Source organism: Bos grunniens, chromosome 11 (genome assembly GCF_055505025.1).
Source record: "Bos grunniens cultivar Pamir isolate PY7600 chromosome 11, Bosgru_T2T1.0, whole genome shotgun sequence".
In the NCBI taxonomy this organism is placed as follows: Eukaryota; Metazoa; Chordata; class Mammalia; order Artiodactyla; family Bovidae; genus Bos; species Bos grunniens.
Window position 1 is genome coordinate 1,882,886 of NC_141175.1, and position 10,419 is coordinate 1,893,304.

Sequence of the window (10,419 nt, forward strand, 5' to 3'; positions counted from 1 at the left end):
GGAGATGCCAGAAACACGGGTTTGATCCCTGGGTTGGGAAGATCCCCTGGAGGAGGGCAGGGCAACCCACTCCAGTATCCTTGCCTGGAGAATCCCAGGGACAGAGGAGCCTGGCGGGATGCAGTCCATGGGGTCATGAAGAGTTGGACACGACTGAGCGACTGAACGCACGGACAGTGGAGCAATCAAGCCACGGCCACAGCTAACGCGCTGCAGAGCGAGGCAGCCCCCACGCCGCGAGGAAGAGCCCCACGCAGGGGGCCGGCAGCCAGACACACAGATAAAGAAATGTTTCTAAAAAGGACAAGAGGGGCTTCCCTGGTGGCTCAGCTGGTGAAGAATCCACCTGCAATGTGGGAGACCTGGGTTCGATCCCTGGGTGGGGAATATCCCCTGGAGCAGGGAAAGGCCACCTACTCCTGTATTCTGGCCTGGAGAACTCCATGGACTGTATAGTCCGTGGGGTCGTGAAGAGTTGGACAAGACTGAGCGAAAAAATAAAATTAAAAATAAAAATAAAAATAGGACAACAATATAAACCACAGGACCTCACGGAGAAGGAAATAACAAATAGGGACCAGAGAACAGCGGATGTAACGAATGGATCAAAGTCCTCCCCCAGGGGGGTGGCCAGCAGGACTGGGCATGCTCCACACGCAGGTTTTGGTCACAGAAGGAAGGAGCCAGTGCGCAACCCCGGCAAAGGCAAGCGCGGGCCGCCGCCGTGTGGGCGGAGGGCCACCCAGCCCACCCTCGGGTTTGCTCAGTGTGCCCAACCCCTGGATCGGTCCTCGGGGCGGCGTGGACCCCGCGCCTGGGAGCCCGAAAACTGAAAAAAAAAAAGTCTTCATCCTTGAGAAGATGAACAGAATTTTTCCATTAATTTACAGGATTATTAACAGAATCATTAGTATTATTTTTAAAAAATAATAAATTAACTAACATAAATAAGAAAAAATGGAGAGACTATAAATGCATGAAGTAAGAAAAGACAAAGGGCGGGAAAAATAACCTTTGGGACAAAAGGATAAAAAAATGTTTCATCGACAGAAAGTGCTTTGCTGGCTTCTAAGAAAATAACTTCAAAGTCTTCAACCAGATGTGTTTACAGAATTCAGTTTGCCTGAATTTACCCTATTAGAAAGAAAGAGGGGCTTCCTCTCTGGCTCAGCAGTAAAGAATCTGCCTGTCAATGCAGGAGACGAGGGCTCCGATCCCTGGGTTGGGAAGATCCCCCGGAGGAGAGCATGGCGATCCACTCCAGTATTCTTGCCTAGAGCATCCCCATGGACAGAGGAGCCTGGCGGGCTACAGTCCACGGGGTCACAAAGAGTCAGACACGACTAAGCAACTGAGCATGCACACACCCAGAAAGAAATGTCTGTGATAGATATAATAGGTGATAATTTACAGGTAAGCTGAGAAATGGACAGGTTGATAAGCAACGCAATCGATCGATAAAGAGAGGCTATGAGAAAGGACTAGACTGACGGGCAGTGGAAACAGCACCCACGCGGGAACAGAGGGAAAGCTCAGGGTGTGAAGCCGGCTTCAGACCTTCCTCTCCCAAACCCAACCCTGGCTCTTCTCAGCATCACTTTCAGTTGTACGTGTGTTAGTCGCTCAGTCGTGTCCGACTCTTTGCGACCCCATGGACTATAGCCAGCCAGGCTCCTCTACCCATGGATTCTCCAGGCAAGAATCCTGGAGTGGGTTGTCATTCTCTTCTCCAGGAGGTCTTCCCGACCCAGGGACTGAGCCTGGGTCTGCTGTGTTGCAGCAGGCTCCTTACTGTCCGAGCCACCAGGGAAGCCCCGGTTTTTATTGACTCCTTGTTTTCGACCATAGATTGCATTTTCCTGTTTCTCTGTCCGTGCAGTAACTTTTGCGCTGGATAGCGCTGCAGACACGCGGTGGGGGCCTGGTCTCCGTCACGGGCCTCTGAATTGTCCCCGCCCCGCTTCCCGTGCTGAAGCCCTCATGCTGGACATGATGTATTTGTCCAGTGCCTTTGGGGCCTTCCAGGGGGTGAAAGTGAAGTGGGGTTGTAAGGGTGGAACCCCAACCCAGTAGGGCTGGGCCCCTTAGAAGAGGGAAGGACACCAGAAACCTGTCCCCACACGTGCAGAGAAGAGGGTGCGATGGGAAAGCTGCCGTCCACAAGCCATATGGGGGCCCTCGCCAGACACCAGGCTCTTAGCACCCTGACCTCAGACTTCCAGCCTCCAGAGAAGAGACCCCTGTTGCTGCTGTACCACATTCAGCGGGTTTTGTGTTACAGCAGCCCAAACAGACGTCCTAGAACCTTCTATCGGGAGGTGCAGCTGAGGCAGACGGCCCTGCTCCCCTGAGCTCTGGCCAGACAGGTCTGGGGGAACCTCGCAGGTGTCGGAGTGCAGCCTCCAAACGTCCCCCTGCTCGTCTTTCGGACCCGTCGTCTCAGGCAGGCCCTCCCCTCGAGGGTGGTCCTTACTCCTGGAGGCTTTCTGGTGGCCCGCTGGGGTCAGCAGGGTCTCTCTTCTCTGGACGGATGGGCCCCACCGGCCCCTCAGCTGTGCTCAGAAGCCCCGTGACCCTGCTCTGCACGCGGGCAGGGGGCAGACGCCCACCCACATTCTCTGCCCTGCCCCAGCCGATAGAAGGAGGGTGTGGTCATGGTGGGGGTGCCCCCAGGCGCTGAGGAGGACCGGGCTGATAGGGGATGGAGCCAGCGGGGGGCCGGCGTTGGGGCAACTGTGGCCTGAGGGCCTTGGACCCAACGCCCACGGATTTGAGCTCAGGGCAGCAGGGAGCCAGGCGAAGATAGACAGGCGGCAGCCGTGGTTACCTTCCACTTGGGAGGAGCTCGGCTCGGGCCGGCCCGGGGCTGCCGCGGGCTCTCGGGGACCAGAGGACAGACCAGAAGGGCCCGGGGCAGCCCGGCCCGCAGGCACTGAGCAGCACAGGCCGGCAGAAGGGACGGGGAACAGCGGGAGCCGGCCTGCCCGTAGCCGTGTCGGCCACAGCGGGAGGAGCCCACCCAGGGGTGGGCGGCCCCCATGGTCATGGTGAACCCAGACCTCCTGAGAGTCAGGTCTGCTGCGTGCGATGTGGAGGCAGTCACGGGACACACACCCCACCAGCCCGCCCGCCACCCCTCGGCCCCCTGGAAAGACGGGACCGGACACACACCCACCAGCTCGCCCGCCACCCCTGGCTCCCTGGAAAGATGGGACCATGGTTCAGCTGAAGAGTTTATTCGGGCTGAGCAGCTGCAGGTGGCCCCCCAGGGCTGGTGGCCCAGGGAGGCTGGGTGGCCCAGGGAGGCCGGGTGGGCAGGGCTGCAAGCACGCCAGTGCGGGGTAGGGGCTCCCCTAGGTCAGATCCTGCGACATGGAAGGGCAGGGCCTCAGGATGCCGCCCTCATCCGAGGGCCCCAGCCAGGAGTGGGTGTCCTAGCTGAGTGGCCTGGGCCTCAGTTTCTCTACCTGTACAATGGGGTCACAGTACCATCTCTTGGAGCTGTTGAGACAGAGGGGACCGTGCAGCTGAAGGGTTAGCACAGTGGGGGACCCGGGAGCCCGAGACGGGGTCCACAGGGCCTGTGACCCCCAGGCAGGACCCTGCTGGGTGGAAACCCGGACGAGGCCAGCCTGCCCCCACCGCCAGGGATCCCTCCTGGCGTCAGCATCCTGGAGGCCCCAGGAGCTAGAGTGAGCGCGGACTCCTGTCAGGCTGGGACTCAGCCAGGGCGGAGACTCGCCTCCTTCAGGAGCCTGGGACATCTCCCGTGGGCCGGGACAGCGTGCGGGGCTGCGTGAGGGACAGGCGCCCGGCCCCCTCTCAGCCCAGGCTTTGCAGCCACAGGAGGGGCTGGCTCAGGACAGGAGATGCCCAGGTCGGCCCTGACTCTCGGGAAGCCCCGGCTCCACCCGCCCCGGAGTCAGCCCCCCGATCCCTAGAACCCCAGACTCCTCTTCCAGCTGTGATGGGGAGGTCTGGGGACCCAGCCCCAGCCTCGGGGTGGGGAAGGAGACTCACCACCTAGGACAGCAGGTTCACACAGGTCACTGTGGAGATGAGACGGTGGGGAAGTGGGGAGACAGTTCCCAGGAAGGAGGCCCCCGGCCCCTAGCCCGACACTCACAGTCCTTGGTGAGCAGCTGCACGTTCGAGACCGACAGCCCCTGCTCCACGGCCTTCTCCACGAACTTTTCTGTGGCCTTCTCATTGTGCTCCAAGGTCCGGCCTGCGAGGAAGGGGGCGCGGCTGGCTGGGGCCCCCAGGGACGCCCTCCCTGCCCAGCCAGTCCCTGCTCCGCCCCGCCCACCCCAGGCCCCCACCCGTCTGCCCCCTAGGCTTCTCCTGCCCCCTCCCCGAGGGGCCGGGCTCTCCCAGGCTGGAGCGGCAGGTCGTGGGCTCACTGTAGAGCTTCAGCACGCTGCTGGGCTTCCCGCCTCTGTTCAGGATGATGTTCATGATGGCGTAGGTCTTGTAGTCTGTGGCCACCACGATGACCTCTTTGCCTCCTTGGGATAAACCAAACAAAGGACTCCCAGGCTGTGGGGGGGGCGCCTCCCACGGGCCATACCCCCACCTCGGAAAGTACACACACACGTGCTGCACACATGTGGGGCTACAGCAAGCCTTCTGGACTCCCCGGGGAGCTTCTGAAGAGGGTGGGCAGAGAGCCCCACTGGCCAGGACAAAGGCCACCTGATCAGGCTCATCAGAGGCTGCAGAGAGGAGGCGCGGGCGGCCCAGGCCGGGGGCTGGGCAGCTTCCGTGTGGGCTGAGCACTGAGCTCAGGCCGAGGGCTCTGGGCGAACATGTCCCGACGGGAAGACCCTCAGGGCCAGGATGGCTGAGCAAGGGCCACGTGCAGTGGGACAAAGCATCCCCACCGGCTCCCGGCGCACGGAGAGCGGGGCTGGGGACTCCAGGCTGAGCAGGGCGTCGGGGCAGGGAGTGAGGAAGGGGCGACCGCGGGCCGCATTCCTCACCAGACTCTAAAGGGATCTTGAACTTCCCGGGGGCGTCCCCCTTCACGGCCTGGTTCTTCTCCTTCATGCACAGGTTCATGCTGGAGAGGGCAGACGCTTTCAGCCCACCCTCGCCCACCACCACCGCGCCTTGCTCTGGACAAGGGGCAGCTCTGAGACCACCAGGTAGCCCCCGACCAGCAGGCCCCTGCCCAGCTCCACGTCCAGGCACCAGCCACCTCAGGAAGCCACTCAGAGGACGGAAGCCCTGTGCCTCCACCCTGCCCTGGGGGCCCTGGCACCCTCCTCCCCCCACCCCATCCTCATCCCGCCAGGGGGGCCGCGTGACACCGGGAAGGCCAGCGCCACTCACTGGTCAGACACGGAGGTCAGGCTGAGGTGGGGCCCGTCCTGTTCCACTATCACGGCCCCCACCTTCCGCTGTGGGGACGAGCTCTGGTGCTCCAGGTTGGAGGCCAAGGCAATCTCGTACCACATACCTGAAAACTGGGGGGACAGCAAGCTGGAGGGGGACTGCCTTGGAGGGGGGCCTGCCGCTGGTATCAGGGCCTCCCCCAGCCCAGGACAGTGGTCTGTGGAATTCCCGGGCCCCACACGCCTGGAGCTGGCAGGGGCTCTAGAGGGAGCGTGTCCCCAGGGGCCTCCAGGCCCCCTCCGGCCGGCTCAGCCGTTCACCATGGTGGGCACCTGACGCAGCCACCTGGGTCAAGCTGAAGTTCTGGAGGCCCAAGTCCTCCTTGCCAGCCGCCAGCACCACGAGCAGCCCCAGCAGGGCTGCAAGCAAGTTGCCCCTCATGTCTGGCCAGCAGGGACTGGGGCCAGCTCCCCAAAGCCACAGGACATGCTCCTTGGGCCCAGTCTGGGCTTATACCCTCCCCGTGGGTGTCGGCAAAGGCACAGGCTGGCTTCATTAAGCAGACCGCCTGCCCATCAGCTGGGCCAGGCCTGAGGGGCCTCCGCCCCCAGACCTTGATGTTGCCCCAGCTGCTTGGCCAGCCAGTCGGCTGCCCTGCAGGCTGGGCCCCAGGCCCCTGGAGGGACAGTGCCCAGAGCCCCCAGACCACCCGCGAGAGGCCGGAGGGCAGCATGGGGCTCCATGGTGAGGGGGCAGGACAAGAGGCGGCATGTCCTGCACTTCGGGACATGTGTGCGGGGAGCGGATGGCGGTCGGGGCCCCTCACGGCACCAGGACCCAACCGCTGCCCACAAGGCTCCAGCAGGAGCCCTCAGCAGCACCCAGGGCAGCCCGAGGCCCTGGCACCTGGCCCGCCTGGGAGCACCAGGCGACCTCCGGACGTGGGTGCGTGCCCTTGAGGGCCCGCCAGCTGCGTAGGCAGGGGCCCGGGTCAATGGGGCGGGACCAAGGACACGGGCACCCGGGCGACGCTGACTCTGTAGCCCACCGGCCGTGGGCAGCGAGGCATGAGCCGGGACGAGCCGATCCCGCCAGCCCTGCAGGCCGATCAGCAGCCCCCGAGGTGGCTCCCCTGGCCGTTCACCCACGGAACCGTTCTCCGTGGCGGGGACAGTGTCTCTCCGTCCCGTGGAACTGTTCCCCGAGGAGGGACAGCGTCTCTCCACCTCACGGGTGAAGAGCTTCACCAGCAGGGGTGGAGGGCACCTGTCCAGGTCCCCCTGACAGGTGGGCAGCCACCCCGTCACCCCAGCTGCTCTCACGGCCCTTGACTGCACCCCACCTCCAAGTGTCAGCCGTGTGCCCGATGGTGGCCAACAGCAGCCAGGCCGGAGGGCTGGGGAGCAGCAGAGACAACAGGGGAAAGGAGGCAGAGGACGAGGGCAGGGGGGCGACGCCCGGGGAGTGCCAAAGGGACACGGGGGTCCCAGCTCCCCGGGGAGCAGAGTGCGGGGAGGACGAGGGCAGGGGGGCGACGCCCAGGGAGTGCCAAAGGGACACGGGGGTCCCCGCTCCCCGGGGAGCAGAGTGCGGGGCCCGCAGACAGCGCGCGCCCTCACGGTCTCAGCTCAGCCTGCGGCTCACGGCAGAGGCTCCAGGGCAGCTGCTGACCGTTTGTTGACCCCACCAGCCCCGCCCACCACCCCTGGCCCCCCAGGAAAGACGGGACCGTGGGTTCGGCCTTAGAGTTTATTCAGGCTGAGCAGCTGCAGGTGGCCCCAAGGCTGGCGGCCCAGGGAGGCCGGGTGGGCGGGGCTCCAAGCATCCCCGTGGGGGCGGGGCTCCCCTAGGTCAGATCCTGCGACAGAGAAGGGCAAGGCCTCGGGGCGCCGTCAGAACCCGAGGGCCCCAGCCAGGAGTGGCTGTCCTAGCTCAGTGGCCTGGGCCTCAGCTTCTCTACCTGCAAAGTGGGGTCACAGTCCCGTCTCTTGGAGCTGTTGAGACAGAGGAGGCCATGCAGCTGAAGGGTTAGCATAGTTGGGGAGCCGGGAGCCCGAGAAAGGGTCCACAGGGCCTGTGCCCCCCAGCAGATGGAAACCCGGACAAGGCCAGCCTCCCCTGCCCTGCCCCCACCCTGCCCGCCCCAGCCTCCAGGGTCCCCTCCGGGCAGCCTGGTGTCAGCACCCTGGGGGCCCTGGGATCTAGAGTGAGCTGGGACTCCCATCAGCCCGGGACTCAGCCGGAGGCGAAGACTCACCTCCTTCAGGAGCATGGCGCACCTCCCTGTGGGACAGGGGAGCGTGAGGGGCTGCATGTGGAATGCATGCCCAGCCCCCGCCCCCCGCTGTTGGGGCCCCCTTGCCCAGAGCCCACCCCGAGGCCTGGAGCTCACCGTGCCGGCCCACCAGATACAGCCCCATGTCCGTGGTCAGCTCCCGGAACTTCAGGAACCCGGGCTCACACTCGCCGCCCAGGCTCCGAGCTGTGGGGGCATGGGGGCCTGAGCCAGGGGTCCCCGGGGGCCGCGGCGGTCCAGCCCCCACCCTGGGGCAGCTTACTGAAATACTTGAACACGTAAAACTCATGGTTCTGCCACTGGAGGGACACGCGGAGGATGGCGTACTGCTCATAGTCCGTGTCCACCACGTGGATCTCCCGGCGGCCTGCGTGGACAAGCGGGAGGGCCAGGCCTGGGTGGACGGGCACCCCTCGGGGTGGGTCGGCCTGGGCAGTCAGGGTCGCCAGAGCCTGACTCCATTCTCCCCCACCTAGCCAGGACCCTCTCGGGATGCCGGGACCCTCTCGGGGGGACTAGAGCAGCCCTGGCAAGATGACCGGTCCACTGTGGGGAGCACAGGAGCCTGGGGCGTGAGGAGGAGCGCAGGGAACAGCATGAAGAGCAGCCAGGCTAAGAGGAGCTGGCGGGTGGGGCCCGAGGAAGCAGCTCTTACCAGGAAACACAAATTTCCCCAAAACATTCATTTCTGAGCTCACTATTTCTTCAGTCTGACAACTTCCTGAGCTGAAAGGCGTGGTCAACAGAGTGGTCACTAAGGAAATGCCCGCCTGAGTGCCTTCCCGGGGCCCACTCCTGGCAAGGGGGCAGGCGTGCTGTCCCCAGGAACGCCTGGGCAGGGGGGCCGTACCCTTCCGAGAGCCACCCACTGGCAAGTTCTCCTCCCGTCCTCCCAAACCCGTGGGGCCTCATTAAGATGCCCTGCTTCATCCAGGAGAGGACGCAGCTTTGGGGCCTGGGGTCCGGTCTCAGGGGACGATCGAGGAGGACCCCGGGAGGACTGGTGCACCCAAGGGACAGTGGGGTCCACGCCCCACGCCCACAGCTGCAGCCCCCCGACACACACGCCTGACCCCCACGCTCCCAGGGGCCGGCCGCTTACTTGTTGTAGGCAACTGTCACGGTCAGAATCTCCCCACTCAAGGTCAGGAACAAGGCCTCCAGTCTCCTTGGGGTCTTCAGTGCCAAGTTTTCTCTGGAGGCCACACCAGCTTCCCACCAGAATCCTACCATCTAGAGAAAGGACCGGAGCCAAGCCCATTCGGGCAGCAGAACCAGACCCCGGGAGGCAGACCCCTCTCCCTAGACCTCCCAGACAGGGAGTCGGCGGGCTCTGAAGGGTCAGGGAAGCAGCAGGTGACGGGCCTTCCGCGGGGTCCCCACATGGGCCTGTCTGCGGCTGCCGCAGGGCTGGCGCCCTTCTCCGAGGAGACCCGGCCTTGCGGTGCCTTCCCCTGAGCAGAGGCAGCGGTGGTCAGAGCCCGAGAGATGGCACAGGGAGCCGGCCGGCTGGACGTGAAGGCCCCCCGGGGGCGCTGGCCAGCAGCCCTGCCCCGTGGGGGAGGCCCGGCTCTGCATGGCCACGCTGGAGGACCGAGCGGCCGCCTCGGAAACCACCCCTGGGGCCCGGACCTTCCCTCTGAAGCTGTTATTTTTAATTTTTTTTAGTTCTACCAGTTTATTGCTACCAACCCATCACCCTCCACCCTCATGCACACTTGCTCAGTCATGTAACCCCATGGACTGCAGCCTGCCAGGCTCCTCTGTCCATGGACTTTTCCAGGCAAGAATACTGGAGTGGGTTGCTATTTCCTTCTCCACCCTCTGAAGCTTTTAAAAATGGATCATTTTTTGCAAGAGAAGCAAACCTGTGTCCAACACCGGCTGTTTCTGAGCCTGCCGGCCCAGGCCGGACAAAGAAGGAGCTCAGACAAAGAAGCCTCCAGATGGAGACCAAATGCCCCCGCCAAGGTCCCTGCCCTGGGAAGGCCTCCACCTCTGCTCCCACTGCCTGCGGGGTCAGAGATCAGAGCAGGAAGCCTGCCAACCTGGGAGCAGGAGATGGCCACCCCGAGCCCCACACCCTGGAGACCCCCTCAGGGGAGCGGCCAGCCAGGCTGAGGACACGGTCACCCAGAGGAGGCCCCGGGGGAGGGGGCCGCCCCCATCGGCCCTGGGTACTCGCCGTATCCCCGCCGGCCAGGAGCAGGGACCCCAGGCCGGGCTGAGCTCACACCTGGGGGGTCCTGGGGCCCCCGCGCGCCTGCCCCAGCTCAGCCGTGGGAGAGGAGAGCTGGAGGAGCTGGCCCCTCAGGGCCCTCCCGGCCCAGGCCTGCCGCCCCGAGGAAGACCAGCACCTTCTGCAGGTCCAGGCCCTGCGGGGTCATCTGCACCTGGGCCAGCATGAGGCCCAGGAGGGCGCTCAGCAGCCCGGCCCCCATTGAGCATCTGCTCCGTGCCCTGAGCCCTGGGCAGGGTTATAGCAGGATGGAGGGTGGGCGGGGGTGCAACCCCCCAAGAGGACCGCAGTGAACTTGGCCTCCAGCCACTCAGGGGTGTGCATCCGGGCCCCAGGACGCCCACAGCCCTGGGGCAGGGTGACCTGGACCAGAGCCGCCCGTGCCACCCCCCTCCCGGTCTAGGGCCTGCCTGGGGGCCTGAGAGCAGGACAGACACCCCCACTCCCAAGCAGGGCCGCCAGGACCACGTCTCCCCCCGGGGAGGGGCTGCCAGGACGGATTCGCCAAGCCCAGGCCTGCACACACGGCCAGACTCCCCTCCCAGGG

The 10,419-nt window shown here is 64.5% G+C and overlaps 2 protein-coding genes across 2 annotated transcripts; both read right to left on the minus strand.

The window, feature by feature from the left end:
- Positions 1-3,229: 3,229 nt before the first annotated feature.
- On the minus strand, positions 3,230-5,823 carry LOC147362254 (epididymal-specific lipocalin-5-like). Its single transcript, XM_086324181.1, has 5 exons — positions 5,683-5,823; positions 5,335-5,468; positions 4,983-5,062; positions 4,404-4,508; positions 3,230-4,228 (listed from the first exon to the last, which is right to left on the minus strand). The coding sequence occupies exons 1-5, from the start codon at positions 5,776-5,778 to the stop codon at positions 4,047-4,049; spliced, it is 597 nt and encodes a 198-aa protein (XP_086180307.1). The 5' UTR covers positions 5,779-5,823; the 3' UTR covers positions 3,230-4,046.
- Positions 5,824-7,072: 1,249 nt separating this feature from the next.
- On the minus strand, positions 7,073-10,074 carry LOC147362255 (epididymal-specific lipocalin-8-like). The gene is made up of 7 exons (XM_086324179.1): positions 9,991-10,074; positions 8,736-8,866; positions 8,289-8,359; positions 7,896-8,000; positions 7,730-7,819; positions 7,595-7,620; positions 7,073-7,331 (listed from the first exon to the last, which is right to left on the minus strand). Exons 1-7 carry the CDS (start codon positions 10,072-10,074, stop codon positions 7,311-7,313), a joined length of 528 nt encoding a protein of 175 aa, XP_086180305.1. The 3' UTR covers positions 7,073-7,310.
- Between the last annotated feature and the right edge of the window lie 345 nt (positions 10,075-10,419).